This window comes from Trifolium pratense, linkage group LG3 (assembly GCF_020283565.1).
Source record: "Trifolium pratense cultivar HEN17-A07 linkage group LG3, ARS_RC_1.1, whole genome shotgun sequence".
Taxonomy (NCBI): domain Eukaryota; kingdom Viridiplantae; phylum Streptophyta; class Magnoliopsida; order Fabales; family Fabaceae; genus Trifolium; species Trifolium pratense.
The window spans coordinates 15,811,624-15,829,947 of record NC_060061.1 but is presented as its reverse complement, the minus strand read 5'-3'; the positions used below and the strand labels follow the sequence as shown (position 1 = coordinate 15,829,947).

The window sequence follows — 18,324 nt, the reverse complement described above, 5'->3', positions numbered from 1 at the left end:
CAACGGGTGCCCACGGGTGCGGGTTTTACACTACCCAAACCCACACCCGAAATCACCACCCGAACCCAAACCCAAACCCAAAGGTTGTTCGGGTGGCAAAACAAAACCCACACCCACACCCATTGGGTTGGGGTTTTTCCACCCAAACCCAAACCCGCAGCGCATTTTGTACTACTTTGCAAATTTAAGCAAAACAAGGTCTGCCAAGCCAATCAGTTAGCAAAAAATATTGTAAATTTAAGCAAAAACAAGGGAATTTAAGCATATTGTCAATCAGTTAGCAAAAATATATGTTGTAAATTTAAGCAAAACATATTGTCATTGATGGGAATTAAAGCAAAACAAGGTCTACCAATTGAAAATGTAAAATATAGGTAATTTAATTTAACATATATTCGGGTGGGTGTTCGGGTTTCGGGTGTCACCCGAACCCAAACCCAAACCCAGTCAATTCGGGTTTCGCCCGTTGACTTGGGTTTGGGTTCGGGTGGGTCTCTCGGGTTCGAGTTTTCCTGCCATCCCTAATAGTGGATGAACTTATAGCGTATAGCTTATAAGCTAGCTTTTAGCTTATTGCGGATAAGCTAGCTGATTGAATTTGTAGTGTCTGGTAAAATTAGCAGTTGAATTAGCTTATAAGTATGAAATGACATAAAAAAAATATATTTAATTAATATTTAATTTTTTTCAAGTAAGATAATAGGGGTAAAATTGGAAGAGAAAATTATAAACTATAAACTATAAGCTCATAAGCTACTTGAAATAGCGTTTGAAAAATAAGCTATAAGCTAGTAAAATAAGCTATAAGCTCTTTTTTAAAAATTGTTACCAAACAGAGCTTATAGCTTATAGCTCAATATTTTGCCTTACCAAAGAGAGCCATAAAGTTCATTAAATTGTTTTGTTTTGACAAATTTAACAATATATATATATATATTAGAAACATAATATTAAATACTAGAAACATATATATTAGAAACATAATACTATAAAAGCGCAAATAATAAAATTAGAAACATAAATTAATATTTTCATATCAAATATACACATTTTAATATTAGTCTTAGGATCTAACTCATCTAAAATGAATAATCTATACTCTTCACGAAGGGGATATCTCCACTTTACGCTGTTGATACCCAATTTTTGGTGGTTCGCGTTTCTGCCCCTTGCTGAACCGAATTGCTGCCTGCTCTTGCTCGCGTGTCACCGTGATATTCGCTCTGAACCTCATATGTCAGTATCGTTACTTTGCTTTCCAGATTTTCGGTATGCAAATTTCCCTTTTTTCTGGATGCTTTTCAGATCTGTAAATTAACATGTAGATTGTTGTCGTTAAGCTTTACATAACCTCATGTATGTGGTATATAAGGACCTCAAAAGCTATCGGAAAAACGAAATCTGGGGTTATTTTATATTGCGTTAGGTTGTTTGCTAATCGGCCCAATGGTTGATGCTTATAGCAATTTAAGCCATGGTCGTGTTGGGAAATTGCCATGGTTTTTGAAGGTTCGTCTTTTTCTTTATCTTTTCACAAGTAAGTCAATGCTTCAATGTTCATTATTCTTGAATTACATTTACTTAATTTGTGAATTTAGGTTTTATTAATTCCTAATTTTTTGTCTGGAAAACCCCTGTTTATATGTGGATTTACATGTTTAATGTGTGTTTCTTCCAAAGTTGTTAATTAGTGAAGAACATGGCTGGTGTGTAACAATTCTTTCTCTAAATTAGACAAGAACAGGTCTGATGTTTCTTCCAATGAATGCATTTTAAGGTTTATTGCTTTCTATATTTCCAGTCTGGTTTATTGATTATTTTCTGGTCAGTACCAAACTGATACAAAAACTAATCTTTGTGTGGCCAATGCTTATAGCAAAATAAGCGATCTTCATGTCGGCAAATTTCCATGGTGTTTGAAGGTTTGCGTGATGCGTTTGTGGATTGTCAAGTTCAATCTAATACATGGCCAGGATAATTCATTTGAAATGGTGGTTATCGATGAGAAGGTACAATAGCTTAATTAAGTCATTTTTTTAATTTATATGTAATGTAATTATGCTTATCTACTTAAATAAAATTGTTTATCAGGGTTGCAAGATTCATGCTACTGTCCAGAGGCACCTGATTCATTTGCTTAAGGGTGCACCTGATTCATTACCGGTAGTTGTTATCCAATTTGGAAAAATTAGATATTTTAGGGGTAAACCTTTTTGTTGTTAACAAGTTATAGATGTTATTTTTGTGATTGTTGTGTTAAGGTTAATATTTTAAGTTGTTAATTATTCTGCCTTAGAATTTCTTTTGATTTTTTTTATTGTGAAAGTGAGCACTCAAAGTATTTGAAGAAATCTCTCAATATGAAAAATTGATGGCTTTGTGGTCTTATTTTTTGTGCTTTCATATATTCATAATTGATATGGAGTAATTTTACTTGGCCTTTTTCCTACGAATATTAGGTTGATCAATATATGGTTTTTTCTTTCTTTCTCTACAACCTATATGTTCCCTAACACTTTAGGTCTTTTGATTATGAAAGGTGTACATGGATTTAATTCAGTGGTACACCTTCTATATGCATAACTTGGAGGAGCTTAACAACTGTTGGAGTCCAAGGCTTCTTTCTTTGAATATCTGGTATTTTTTCCAATTATATTCAGTTTTCAGGTTCATTTTTCCTCTAAATTTCAATTAGGTTCAGTTTTTATTTATTAATTAATTTGGATATTTTGATCATTTGATAGTGGAATGGTAAGAGAGTTATATACATTTTTTTATCCTACTGATTTTTTTCAATTTTTGTTTATATGTTAATGTCTTCTTGGTTTTATATGTTAATGACTTTCACTTTCTCCATCATTCCTTTTTCCCGTTTTCTACTTATGAGTTTCACTTTTGCAAAAGGGTTTAATTCAAAAATATTTTGTTGACTTTTGCAAACTGAATTATTTCTTAAATGCTATCTATATGATTAATGATCATATGAGCTGGGTTTTGATGGTTTTTTGTTGTGTTGTTTATTCCAGATTTGGAAGGTAAGTGGTGATCCGCATTGAACAACAAACAACAGGTTAGACCTGCAATTTCAAAGGTTAAATAAAATGGTTGCTGTTTTTTATAACAAAATTTGGATCTTCTTGCATTTGAATTTTTCCTAATATGTAGACTTGATGCTCTCTCTCTCTCTCTCTCTCTCTCTCTCTCTCTCTCTCTTTGGAACTTAAATTTCAATGTATCCAAATGTGAAGTTAAGAAAGGAACTTAACATGTTTGTGAAAATGTACTCCTTCTATCTCTGATCATTCACTGGATTAGAATGGAAACTTGAAAAATAGATACACAATGACTTATTGGTTTAAATCTATTAGAGTCCCCCAAACAAAATGTAGTATAAATATGGTGTAGGTTGATTGACCAAAGTTGTTCATTCCAATAACTGTTTTTCTGTTGTTTTTTCCCACATGTAGTTGCTCTTACATCCTTTTTTTCCTTTGGTTTTTGAAAATTGGAGTGTAAATCATGTTTAAATTTTTTGGAAATATATTAGACTGACTTATACTCTTAAAGTTGACAACGAATATTAATTTTTAATTGAATAGTATGAATTCGCACTTGCATTTTTCAAGATATTACGACATTCATGAATATAATCTTTAGTTACTATTTTCCCTTTGCATGAATTGTGGACTTTGAATGACTGATTATATGACTGATTTTCTAATTTCAATCATATGTTTGAATCTGCTTGAATGATAGTTTATAATATTTGAATGGTTTGTCTGCTTTAACTCCATGCTTGGGGTTAGATTAGATGTGTTGAAGCCATAGTCTCATTTTGAATCAGCTCCATAAGTTTACAATGACTAGCTATTCATTATCTTTTTTCCAGGTGAAATGAAAATCACATTGAATTACAAAGACTAACATATTCATTTATCTTTTTCCCAAGATACAATTGCTTTAATTATTAGTCATTATCATGTTTGTGTATTTTGAAATTTGGATTCAATTGTATAAGTATTGAACTGAAACTTGCAAAATTTCAGACTCATTGTCCCTAATTTAATGTTTCCTTTTACTTTGTAAATTTGTAAACCTCATTTTGTTTCTAAAACTTTTGCGAGGTTCAACATTTTCTGATGTCTTAATTTGGAATTGTACTCAGATTTGGTTCATCTCATGCTTATCATTAGTTAGATCAAGCATTATAACTTTTTACATTCTTTCTACTGGTTTTGTACATGTTGTCTGCACGTTACTTTTGTCTCAGAGTGCTACTTTCATGACTGTTACCATGGAGATTAACATTAGCTGAGTGGTTGCTGTCATGAAATTTTAATATTGCTATCATAAATAGTTGAAGGGGAGATTAATTAAAGAGGATGAAGGGAGCATAAGTCAAACTATGAGTGCATAATGTAATCGGTTCCTATCAAGTTTCAATGAAGAATTGGAAGTAGAAGGTTATGATCAAATGGTGAGGATCGTTGTGAGGTCATTTACTTTCTTTCTTTTACTATTGTTATTTTATATTCACTTTCTTTTACTAATGTTTGAGTTGACAAAGACTGTCACAAGAAGTTTTCATATGGTTAAGTTTTCATATGGTTACGGCAGATATTAATATTAATGAGGTAAATGGTTTTCAATGCTTATATTCATGTATGATTTTAGCTGCTTCATAAATTTGAAATTCTAAATCTTTAACTTCACTTTTTGCTCAAGGCTGTGACTATTCTCAACAAACCATGTTCTCAATCAATGGTAGTTCTAACTAATTGAGAATTTGAGCCCTTTATACGTGAAAGGTAGTTCTATTAGACTACTACTTTTGATCGGAAATACATTAAAGACAATGAGATCTTTTTTTTTTGTTGAAATTTTCTCAAACAATGGACTTTCATGTTTGATACGAGAATGAATATGTTAGGCCAGGTGGGACTAAAAGTGTATAGGATCTTAATTTTGTTTCAATGTCATGGTTTGTTGGATTAAGTTAGATTTACGTTGACTTTTTTGTTTACTAAAGTACATTTAAATACTTAACTAAATGCAGTAGAGCATTTTCTATTCATAATATCTCCAGTTTAAATGTTCTGAAGCTAAATTGAGGAGGGAAAACTAAGAAACATTATTTTGTCATTTGATTAAATATAGTTATTTGTATGTGATGTGTGTTCAATCAGAATTGGTTTTCCATCTTGCTGAATCTAGGATTGTTACATTACAAACCCTGTAGCATCATGCAGATGCCCTTCAGCATGACCCAATGGGTGTAGGGCTTACAACAATGGGTTGAGTTTACTTTCACTATATTAGCTCTGATTATGTTACATTTTCTGCACATGAACTATGGTTTTTATTGCCATTATATATAAGATTTTGAATTAGTTAAGAAAACTATGTTGGAAGTTTGGGAGCTATTACACCAAAACTGGTGCTTGGATGAAACATGTTGCATTTTGTTACTTTACTTTCACAACTTTCATATAATGGCTTTGACTTACTTCTTTTATTACAGGTGCACTTATAGTATGTAAGCTTTTTGAGAAGATAGACACTGATGCATATATGATGAGAACCTTGAGGGATAAGGAGAAGAAAAAGGAATAGAATGGTAAATTGATGCATAGTATATGGAGGATCGTTTAATGAATATATATATGCTATCATACATTTAAAACAACATATTAATTTAATATGTTGACTCTATGTTTGAAGAGATTATTGTGCAATGACTTTAATTTTGAATTTGGAGTTAGACAAAAGTTATGTATTTTAGAGCTTTACGAAAGCTATGATTTAAATTTTTTTCTTATTATTTTTTCTATCCTTGGTTTGAATCTCCCTAAGCCTATTTTATCGTTTCCCGTGTTAAAACTCGAGCTGATTTAAAGATATTAATAACAGATGATAGTGATCGATCACAAACTTTTACAATCAATGTTGTGTATCCAAAAGTTTGTCAACGCATATACGTGTAAGCTACTAAATTGTAATGAAATACCATTTAATGTATTTTGTATTAATTTTCGTTTAAAGTTTTTTGTATTTTTCTTTATGTTACCAATAAGAAAATAACATATTAATCAAGTGAGGAGTGACAACTCCAACAATATCAGCAAAAAAAAAAGGCCTAATTTGAGCAGGAACTTGCTCATAAATAATCAAATCACGACCACCATCACATCCCTTATTAGTCAAGTTTTTTTTTTTTTTTGACTAAAAATAAAGGATATTCATTTATTCAAACTGATAGAGTACATCGATGTAATACAAATACAAATTTGCTAAAAACAAAAAGGATGAATCTGCAAACAAACTCACAGCATCCATGTTAATAGCATAAAACGGCAAATTACATAAGCCTACATATATGACTATATTGAAGTGTCTGGAATGTCCATGCCCCCAGATCTGCAGCGTTGATGACACAAAAGTCGACATTGGATAGATTTGTACTTGATCGGATCTAATCCTTCAACCTGAAACAAATGAACACCGCACAAAGACGGGAAAACAAAATACACCGCACAGAGACGGCACAACAGAATACACCGCACAAGGACGGGATAACAAATATGTGAAAAATCACACTTATTTAATAACGAGAAAGAAAAAACAATTTGGAGGGGTGATTTTAGGTCAAGATTTGACCTGAAATCACCCCTCTTTGATAAGCTAAGAAGAAGAAAAAAGGTGACGACTAGGGTTAGAACTTAGGAGATGAGAGAAAAAAAAATCATTGTGTATCATCTCCTAGGGTTAGAACTTATTCCCTTTATTAGTCAAGTTGTCAGCACATGAATTGGTCTCGTGATAAGAATGACAAATGAAATAGAACCAATGTGTTTTTTTTTAATGGTCGTGTGTCTAAGTTTTCTTGAATTTTTGGTCGAGTTTCCATAGGCTTAGGCGACCTACTGTGTCTAGATTTTCGGATATTAAGGGATGTCTTCACATTTTTTTTTTCACCACCAGTATCTGGCCTATTGGACCGTCTAATTTGGTTCGGGATCTGTTCTGGCATCAAGCGGTTTCAACCCCCTCCCGATCGCAGTTGCGAGGGACTGAACAGTGGTCTTCCCTATCAAATCTAGTGTCAAACACCACTGGACCAACTAACGATTAACTCAATTCTTTTTTTATTTATTTATGTTGGTTTTTTCCCTACTTTTACATTTTTAATTCATTTTATGTCAATTCACATTTATTTGATGTCGTGTGTGTTAGGGACTTTGAACTACTTTTTTTATATGTTGTATTTTCTTGAGGTGAGAAATATTTTTAGGGCTAGATATTGTATACTTGAAATAGCCTTTTGTCAGTCTTTATATAAGAAAATTAGGGTTTTAAGACCTAAAATATTATCCTGCCCCCTGTAATTGTGACAAATGTTGTCTGATGGCAGTGCGACAATGTACATATCCCTTCCGGATGGTAATTGTCTGTAATTAGAATGTGTCAATTGTATTGCGTGCTTTGTCAAATATAGATCCGGTAACTCGGTCCATTTTGCGAATGAGCTCTTGGCCCAGTCCAAAATATATATTATTCAAATAATATGGATTAAATTTTATAAAATTTAAGCGCCTACTGATAGTTGTGTTTTTCATTTCAATTGATTATTCAGATTTTTTTTTTTAATTTCATATTGAGTTGCTTTATTAACTCACTTAATTATAAAACTTTGGTCATCTGTGTTATTTAATGTGGATTTTTTTTTGTTGCACTAATTTAGATTATGTATTACATTTTGTATTATTTTAAAATTTTGTGTGATATGAATTTTGTAGATATAATGGCACACTCATGAACGGTATAATCAACCGACGTTGATCGTTAGATGTATTTTGTGTGTATGGTCATAATCAAATTATTTGATTTGTTGCATTAATTCAAATATGTGTAACTTTTTTTTTATCATCCCTAAATTCCGTGCGACGCACGGGTACTAACTAGTATTAATACGTAAACCAATAGAAAACATGTGTTACGCAGCAAGGGTTGCGCGGTGAGACACGCGTCTATTGCGTTGCATGTGAACAAAATATTAGAAAATATTATAATAAAATAGAACTAAGATATAAAATCATATTAATAAATATAAAATCATATTAATAAATTGTGATTATAAACTCGCTTGATTTAAGTTCATAAGAAAACAACAACAACAACAACAACAACAACAACAAAAAATCATAATTTAAAAGAAAAACGACATAAAAAAATAAGAGAAAAATGAATATGCACTAACAGTGTAAAATAATTTTATATTGTCAATCAATAGCAACCATGTTTTCCGTCACTTCACCCCACTTTCTTGATATGACATGTCAAATTGACAGTTTTTTTATTAGATGATTGTGTAAAATTATTTTACACTGCCAGTGCATCTTCATTAAACTCAAAAAATATTACACAATAGAATTTGAAGTAGAAGCAACTAACCAAAATTTAAGTAGACAACACTTCAAGTGAAAATTTAATTTTTAAAGTTTGAACCGAATAGTAGGCCCCATATTAATTAACAAAAAAAATAGTCCCTTGTATTATTATATGAATAAAAATATAAGCATTATATTAATATATGTGTAAAAATATAGGCTCTCATATAAATTACAAAAAAATGCCTCATAATATCAATAGTAAAATAAATATGAAACAAAATATGAAATAAATATAGATCCATGTATAGCTTATATCATTTAATTGTACATGTCAATATCCTCCTGATAATATGAGTAAAAATATAAGTCCCATATAAATTACAAAAAAAAATCTACATAAATTACAAAATAAAAATAGGCCCCGTATTAATATATGAATATAAATATAACCCCATGTAAATAAAAAAAAAAGTAGGCCCACATATAAATTATAGAAAAATGACGCATGTTCCTTAATATATGAGTAAAATATATACTCTTGAAGGCCCTCAAGCAAACAAAAAAAAAAGGTTAAATTAATCTCATAATATCTATAGTAAAATAAATATGAAACAAAAATAACCTAAAAAAAATTATTCGAATATATCTTATATTAGTTAATTTCCACATCAATACCCTCCAAATAAAATTGTACTGGACAAAATATCGGGGTATCATTCGCCTAAGACCCAACTCTCCTAAGTGGGTTATTCGTCTGAAGATGATGAAAGGCCCATCGGAATGGAGGGCCTGGTGAAGATATTTCCCTAAATGTAAGAAGGGGTAAGGATGAACTCCGTCAAACCTCAGGAGATTGAGGACCAAAATTATAGCTCATGTGAGATATATGTTCCTAAATAGGTGGAACGGTCATCTCCACATCGTGGTGAGGATATCTCGCCCCAAGTCGTTATTCAATTATCCACAATATACACACAACATATAGTTTCATGTCGTCTCGGACAATATCAAACATCAACCAAACTCATCAACCAATTCAATCAATTACAAATAGGAATACACATAAATTCCTAATGTAATATAATACCACAAAATACATTGTTCAGATTATAGTCATGACGGACTCTGCATTGTTCAGATTATAGTCATGACGAACTCTACTCTTGCTCATTTTAAAGTCATGGCGGACTCTGCATTCATTTACCCACATCCGGTAAATATATTACCCACATCCAGTAATTATCACCCACATCCGGTGATCATCACCCACATCCGGTGATTATCAGTTTTTGTCATGAAAAGACACGCTCATTGTTCATTTTATAGTCATGACGGACTCTACTTCCAATCATAAAATGATGCATGAATGTCCAAGTAAAACATACTAATTTACTTAACATTCCTATACATCTCATTAAGATAATTAATCCTTATTTATCTTAATCTCATCATCAACAATATACCACAACCATTGACAATATCACAATCATCAATCACAAAACAACGTATCACAATTAATCGCCAACACATGATTAATTAATTATCTACAACATGGTTTGATCACAAAACATCATCATCATCAAATATACATCAAACAATCATCAACACATACATCAATTCAATCCACATATTCAACCTCATGCAAATAATATAAACAACTATATTAAGCATGCCTCAACTCATAAAACAAACATCGGAAACGGAGTCTACTCGAAAAACTGAGTAAAATAGGTTCCGGGGTCAAAAACCCTAAAAGTCAACCCAAAAGTCAACACTTTTCTACACTGTGAACAGTGCGCCAGGAAGCTAGGCAACTTGCCCTGGCCAGGGCAAGCTTGGGGCGCGCCTATGGGCTTCCCCAGGGCAAGCTTGCCTCAAACAAGCCTCCCACGAGAATGGCCATAACTCGTTCAACGATCGTCCAATTGAGACGCACTAATATTCGTTAGAAATCTAACAAACAGGGCTACAACTTTCATGTTGGCCACTAAAACCAAATCACAACCCAAAGGGGTCAAAACAACACGTTTTGCTTCAGACCTCTATGAAACAGTTTTCAAAACTTAACTCTCACGCCCCTTACGAAAACTATCATAACTTGGGCTACGTACGTCCAATTGAGACGCACCAATATTCGTTGAAAAGCTAACGAAAATATCTACAACTCTCATGTTGGCTACTGAACCCAGTTCAAAGCCTAACATGGTCAGAAATGCACGTAAAGGTGCAGACCTAAACCAAAAACAGTTTTCCAACTTTTCTTTATAAACTCTAAATTCTCAAATCCTCCACACAACCTTATTTTCCATGTTCTAAACCCTCCTCAACATACATACATGTTCAAAATACTTAGGACAATTCATCTAAGCATCAAGACCTCATTCATTTACATTGTTCATGACATATATGTCAAGAACACTTCACCACAACTCATAAACATTTTCAAAACCATTTAGCTTGGCTAAGGCTTGGCCAAGGACCATCTAGGGTTCATACCAAGCACACCAACTTATCCACACTTCAACAACAATCAACCAAGTATATCATAAACACATAACACAATTCATTTTAACCATCAAAACACTTATACACACATACATATTCATGGATTTCTTTGCAAAATAAGCAAACCTCACAAATTCATTTCCAATTCATGAATCAACACACCAAATCATATATAATCAAATTAATCATATAGATAAACACATTCCCATGAATTTCCCCCACAAAACCCAAAGGAAAAAGGTGTAGAGAGTTTGGGTGAGGAGACCTAGACAATCTCCCCTCTCTATTAATCACCCTAAGTTATTAGACTAACTCTCTTACCTTAGAAATTGATGAAAACTTAGCTCTTCCCTCTCCTCAAATTTCGTGGCTTTCTCTTGCTCCAAACCCTAGCACAACTTTGTTCTTGCTTGTTCTTGCAATTCTCATGACAAATGAACCCAAAGGACTATTCATGGTCATAAATATTAATTGTGAACAAATCCTAGCCATGTGATTTTCCTTGATTCCAAAGTCTTATGATCAAGGCCACATGATTAACTTGTTCACCAAGTTCTAAGATCAAGGCCATCCATTTCTCATCAAAGCTCCCACTTGCATCATCCACTTGCTTATGACTTTTGTGACCAAACAAGGCCCATTACTATTCATGCTCTTGGCCCATATTTCGCCCCCTTCATGCCCAAGCCATAAATCACTCGTTCGCTAACTTACGCTCGCGCTAATTAATTATTCTACGCTCGATAAAATATTTAAACGCTACCCCACCATAAATAAGATAAATAAATAATTACGAGAAAATAAATCGGGTCGTTACAATGATTATGGACGAAGGTCACAGAAGCGGATTGAGTATTCATCCTGGGGTAACCAAGATGTATCAGGATTTGAGAAAGTTATTTTGGTGGCCGGGAATGAAGAGGCAAATTTCGGAGTTTGTCTATGTGTGCTTAGTTTGTCAGAAATCGAAGATTGAGCATTAGAAGCCGTTTGGTTTATTGCAACCAATGTTTATACCAGAATGGAAATGGGATAGCATTGCGATGGATTTTGTGAGAGGTTTACCCAAGACCAAGAAAGGTAACGAGGTGATTTGGGTAGTGGTTGATCGTTTGACGAAGTGTGCTCATTTCATTGCTATCAAGAGAGGTACTTTGGTGCCTAAGCTGGCTGAGATCAATGTTGAGCAGATCGTGAAGCTACATGGTATTCCATCGAGTATTATTTCGGATAGAGATCCGAGATTTACTTCTAGATTTTGGGAAAGCTTGCAAGAGGCTTTAGGGACGAAGTTGAGGTTGAGTTTAGCTTATCATCCTCAGACAGATGGTCAGTCGGAGAGGACGATACAATCTTTGGAAGATTTGTTAAGAGCTTGCGTTTTGGAGCAAAGCGTGAATTGGGATTCTTGTTTATCGTTGGTAGAGTTCACATATAACAACAGTTACCATTCGAGTATCAGAATGGCACCGTTTGAAGCCTTGTATGGAAGAAGGTGTAGGACACCTCTATGTTGGTATGAAACCAGAGAAAGTGCAATTCTTGGACCAGAGATTGTACAAGAGACAACGGAGAAGATTAGGATGATTCGGGAGAAGATGAAAGCGTCTCAGAGTCGTCAGAAGAGTTATCATGACAAGAGGAGGAAGGACATTGAATTCCAAGAGGGAGATCATGTATTCCTGAGAGTTACTTCGACTACTGGAGTAGGACGTGCGTTGAAGTCAAGAAAGTTAACGTCACGATTTATTGGGCCGTTTCAGATTTTGAGAAGAGTGGGGAAAGTGGCGTATAAGATTGCATTACCGCCATCATTGGCGAATTTGTACGATGTATATATCTAGTGGAAAATACACATTTTAAATCAGGGATTTTAAATCAGGTGTAGAAAAGCTAATTTAAAAACAAAACACGGTGGCAATTTTGTGAATAAGTGACCAATTCTCAAATTTTGTAATCCTGTACATCGGCCAACACGATTTAAAACTTTCATTTTAGATTTTTAATAAAATAGAAAACTGGATTGAACCCTAAGTATTCTTCCTTCACACTACCTCCTCACGAACCCTATTCCTCTCTAAGCGACTCAATCTTCTCGACCGCAAGAAGCCTCCGTCTTCTTCTTCCTCATTAGCCATCGACCGGTCACGACCTTTCATCTCTATTTTCTTCTTTCTCCTCTTCACCGGTTACGATTTTTTTTCCCTCTTTTTGCAACTGCTCCGGCGTTCGTCTTTAACGTCGACACAAGTATTACAATATCCCTCATCGCTACTGCACTGAGAACCGTTAGCACCCCCACACAATCTTCGCCAGCTTACAGCGGCAACACATGCCTCTTTCGTTGAGATCTCTCACTGACCAGGTTCGCTATTTTATCCTTGAACCCTATGAAATTGTGTTCCACTATTTTCTTTTGTTTTTCCTAAAACCTAAATTTGATTTTCATTCTTGAAACCTGTATTTGCTACTATTGTGTTTGATTTTATTGTTCATTTCCCCTTTCTTGTTTGTTGATTTGACAGTTGTAGATGCCTCTAATTCATGATAAACTGATATTGTACTCCTCCATAGATAATTAGAATTTTGTAGAATATTAAAATGTGTCTAATGCTTGGTGAAAAATTATTGTTGACAGCTCTCTAATCAAATTATTCAATTTTATAGATTGTTTATGTGAAGAAAAAATGAAACTTGAGAAGTGGTTGTATCCAATTTTTTATTTGGTCATTTTAATTTTGAAAATGTTCTAAAGTTGTAGTTTATGTTTTTCTATTTCTTGGATTTTCAACATTGAGTTGTGACATTTGAATATTTTAAAGTGAATAAGGTTATTGGATTGCAGTTGTGTGTGGCACAACCGGAGAGTTCTACTCATTTGTTTTTGCATTGCAATAATTTACGATCGGCGTTTAGTATGCGGTGTTCAGATGGTATGCATTTTTCAACTGGTTGGTGTTATGTGATTGTTGCTGCTATCTTGGCCTGGTTGTTTTTGAATTTTTTTTTTGTGAGGACTGTTTTGTTGGTCTCTGTGTGATGTGGATAGATTGTCCCTTTAAGGTTGCTTTTCCTGGAACTCCTAATTGCCTTCTGCCTTGCGTTTTTCTTTTTGTATTTTGTTGTGCTAACGAGACTGTTGTATTGCTGTGCTTGTGTTGAGTTTTGCTGCTGTGGATGTTTTTGCTTCTTGCCTATGTTTTGTACCTTAGTGTATTAGTTTGGTGGGATACGTGTGTAGAAGTCCCTCTAACTTTTGGTTTACATCCCGGTTGGTTGTGGTGTTTTGTCTTTGGATTGGTTTTGATTTTGTTAGGTAGTTGTTCCTAGCTATTGTCCTTTATTACTTAAAAGTGTGAGAGGTCATACAATCTTACTTGGATGTTCAAGTGTTCAAGATTAAATAAATTTAAGAAAAACTGGTCATGATTAATTCTATATAGGACTGATTGGTAACAATTTGTTCCTTTCACACCTCACATGTTGGCTATATTGGATTGAATGATATTGTAACTAGTCATGATTATTCTATATTTTTGAATTAAAGGTTGGTAATTTCTAAGCAATCATAAACAAGGGACGTTACTTGACCTAAAGTATTTTATTATAAATATGATTATCGACTTGCAACATGTAACGACCCGATTTTTAGTAAATCGATATTTTATATATTTGCATATATTTTGGGTTAGTGTTAAATATTTATTTACGCGACGTATAATTATTTAGCGCGAACTTAAGTTGGTGAGCGAAACTTATGCCATGTTAGTGGGCCTTAGGCGTGAGACTTAGCTTAGTGGGCTTAGGCATTTGGGCTTTGATCCATGAGAAATAGGGAGAGGTATATAAGCCAAGCCTTAGTGCAAATATTTTTCATTATGTCATTTTTCTTCCAAGAGCAAGAACATAAGCCAAGAGTGGAGCTAGGGCAACCAAGAGGAGTTAGAACTCGAGCAAGGAGAAGAGATTAGAGGCCAAGAATCATCATCAATCCAAGGTGAGAGTAGTGAAACATAAGCTTGGGTGATCATAGAGAGGGGAGGTGTCTAGCCTTCATTCCCAAACTCTCTCACCCAATTTCTTTTAGGGTTTTGGGTGAATTTTTCTTTAACAAGAGCATGAACTCATAATCCTTGTTGTGTAGTAAAACTCTTTGGGGAAAAACAAAGGGAATTTGTAGATGTTTGGCCATGTTTATGGTTTTGCTAAAAATGCAAGAAAATGCTTGATTTTGCATGCTTTGAGATATTTGGGTGTTTTTGAATGTGTTTCTATGTATATATGTATGATATATGCATGATTGATGGATTGTTATGTATTTATAACATGTAAAAATGTATTTTTGGTGAATTTGGGTGTTAAACCGCCATTGAAAACCCTCAAGAACAGCTTGGTCGCTGAGCGAGCCTTGTGGCGAGCTTGCTTGTTCTTGATGTGGTCGCTGAGCGAAGCTTCAGCGAGAGATAGCGACGAGCTCGCTGACTCTCGCCAATTCTCGCCAGGATCACCAAATAATCCAACCAGTCTGTTGTCTGTTCGCCAACTCTCGCTGACTCTCGCTCAGCGAGGGAATTGGTTTTCCAAATTTTGTTGTGGGGGTCTATAATTCAATTGGGCTATTGGAATATGTTTCCTTGGTATTATAGTGTATTACTAGTGTGTGAGTTTAATGATTCGCACGAGTATGCAATGATTTGCAGTTCAAAGTGGGTATGTATATGTATTTGGTTTTGTATTGGATTCCAATTATTATATGTTTAATAATTGTGTTTTGGGATGGCATTTATATAAAATGTCAAAGAAGTAAATGTGTGTTGTATATCGGGTTTGTCCGATAAAGAAGAATATCAGTTTGTCTGATAAAGAAGTTTAATGGATTATGTTATCCATTTGTGAGTTTATCATATGTTTGGTAAATGCATGACATTCATAAATTCATGCATTATTTAGGGATATCAGACTTGTCTGATAAAGAAGGATATTGGACTTGTCCAATAAAGAAGTATATCAATGGTAAGATCCTTGATAAAGAAGATGGTACCACATGCATTAGTCGTGTCTAGGTTGGCATGACATTGAATGTTTGGCATTAGACGCATTTAAGTAAATGTGCATTTATTTGTTAAGTGTTTTGTGTTGTCCGAAACGACGTGAAACTATCTGGTGGTGTATTTGTGAGTATTTGGTTTTTGGTATTTTATTTGCTTATGCATGTGTGTGAGTTAGTATGCATGATAGGTGGAATATAGGTGCGTTCCTATATTCGTTTGTATGTGATTATGTTTACTAACTCTCTACCTATTTGTTATGTGCTGGACCTTTGGGGGTTCAGGTACTCAGGTCGCGGTTTAGTTGCCGTTGCGGATCTTTTTGGCGTGGAGCACTTTTGGGTGAGGAGCTTAGTTAGGCTACCTTTTTGTATAGTTTTGTTAAGCTTAGTTTGGTTGTGTAATATTTCTAGTGCTCTGGTATTTTGTAACATCGAGTCGGGGGAACGTTTGATTTCCGTCGTATATCGATGTGGAACTTTAACTTTGTGGTTTATGTATATAAAACATCTTTTGAGATAAATGTTATTTGTTATTTGAAAATCCTTTCTTATGTTTTCCGCTGCAACCTTTCACGTCATGTGCATGATCGTTTTAAAAATGTTTTTCCGTAGCGCTCCGGCTACTGATCTTTAAAAGTTTTTTTAAAATTACGTTTTAAGGGTAGTTAGTTCGGGGTGTTACAATAGTGGTATCAGAGCAGGTCGGTTCATGTGAGCCATTAGGATTTTCTTTATCTCTGTATGAAGCATGTGTTGGGTACACTGTTGATACATTCTAATGTCGAGTTGTGGTTCGTTCAGGAATCATGGCTGCTGCTAGGACCAACGCTCAGATCGCAGAAGCTTTGGCTACGTTGACTATTTTAGTGGCAAGGGATAATGACCCTGGAAGGGATAGCGAGAAAAGATTGGAAAGGTTTATGTCACATAAACCGACTTTGTTTACCGGAGGGTACAACCCGGAGGGAGCTATCAAGTGGATCGAGGAATTAGAGATTATCTTCGAAGCCATGGGATGCACAGAGGAAAACAAGACTGTTTTGGGGACGTATGTGCTAAGAGAGGAGGCAAACGTCTGGTGGAAGAATGTCAAGCTGAGAATTGGATTGGAAGGTTTTGCTATTATGTGGGAAGTTTTCAAACGGGAATTCTTGAGGAAGTATTTCCCGGCTGATGTGAAGAACAAGAAAGTGCTTGAGTTTATGGAACTCAAACAAGGAAATCTATCGGTCGCTGAGTATTCGGCTAAGTTTGAAGCTTTGTGTGTGTTTAGTCCACACTACAACACGGTAGAAGCCGAAAAGGACAAGTGTGTTACGTTCGAGAGTGGACTTCGTCCAGATATTAAGCTGTTGATTGGATTTTCTGAAATCCGGGATTTTTCGACCCTTATGACCAAGGAAAGGATTTGTGATGAGGATAGCAAGGCCAAGACCAACTACTATAAGGCTCTGAATGACAGGAAAGGGAAAGGATTGGATAGCGGTAAGCCGTATGAGAACAAGGGCAATGGAAGTGGGAAGAAGAAGCAAGGAATTGGAAATTGTTACAAATGTGGTGAGCGGGGTCATATGTCATATGATTGCCCGAGGAAAAGCGATAAGTGTTTCAGTTGTGGACAGTTTGGGCACAAGGCCGATACTTGTCGGGTGAAAGTGTTTTATTTCAATTGTGGCGAGGAAGGTCACAAGAGTCCTGCGTGCAAGAAACCGAAGATGCCGAGATGAAGGTTCGTTCTCAGCGTTATCTCTTAGGTAATTTCGAGGGCGAAATTCTTTTAAGGGGGGTAGAGTTGTAACGACCCGATTTTTAGTAAATCGATATTTTATATATTTGCATATATTTTGGGTTAGTGTTAAATATTTATTTACGCGGCGTATAATTATTTAGGGCGAACTTAAGTTGGTGAGCGAAACTTATGCCATGTTAGTGGGCCTTAGGCGTGAGACTTAGCTTAGTGGGCTTAGGCATTTGGGCTTTGATCCATGAGAAATAGGGAGAGGTATATAAGCCAAGCCTTAGTGCAAATATTTTTCATTATGTCATTTTTCTTCCAAGAGCAAGAACATAAGCCAAGAGTGGAGCTAGGGCAACCAAGAGGAGTTAGAACTCGAGCAAGGAGAAGAGATTAGAGGCCAAGAATCATCATCAATCCAAGGTGAGAGTAGTGAAACATAAGCTTTGGTGATCATAGAGAGGGGAGGTGTCTAGCCTCCATTCCCAAACTCTCTCACCCAATTTCTTTTAGGGTTTTGGGTGAATTTTTCTTTAACACCAGCATGAACTCATCATCCTTGTTGTGTAGTAAAACTCTTTGGGGAAAAACAAAGGGAATTTGTAGATGTTTGGCCATGTTTATGGTTTTGCTTAAAATGCAAG

At 34.8% G+C, this 18,324-nt stretch overlaps 1 protein-coding gene and 1 long non-coding RNA gene across 2 annotated transcripts; both read left to right on the top strand.

The window, feature by feature from the left end:
• The first annotated feature begins 1,932 nt into the window (after window positions 1–1,932).
• LOC123918136 lies at window positions 1,933–5,821 on the top strand. Its single transcript, XR_006812699.1, has 6 exons — window positions 1,933–2,009; window positions 2,092–2,163; window positions 2,540–2,637; window positions 3,027–3,070; window positions 4,358–4,477; window positions 5,522–5,821. It is a non-coding gene; the product is annotated as an uncharacterized LOC123918136 (long non-coding RNA).
• Window positions 5,822–16,751: 10,930 nt separating this feature from the next.
• LOC123914649 lies at window positions 16,752–17,400 on the top strand. Its single transcript, XM_045965844.1, has 2 exons — window positions 16,752–17,194; window positions 17,346–17,400. The coding sequence occupies exons 1-2, from the start codon at window positions 16,752–16,754 to the stop codon at window positions 17,398–17,400; spliced, it is 498 nt and encodes a 165-aa protein (XP_045821800.1).
• The last annotated feature ends 924 nt before the right edge of the window (window positions 17,401–18,324 follow it).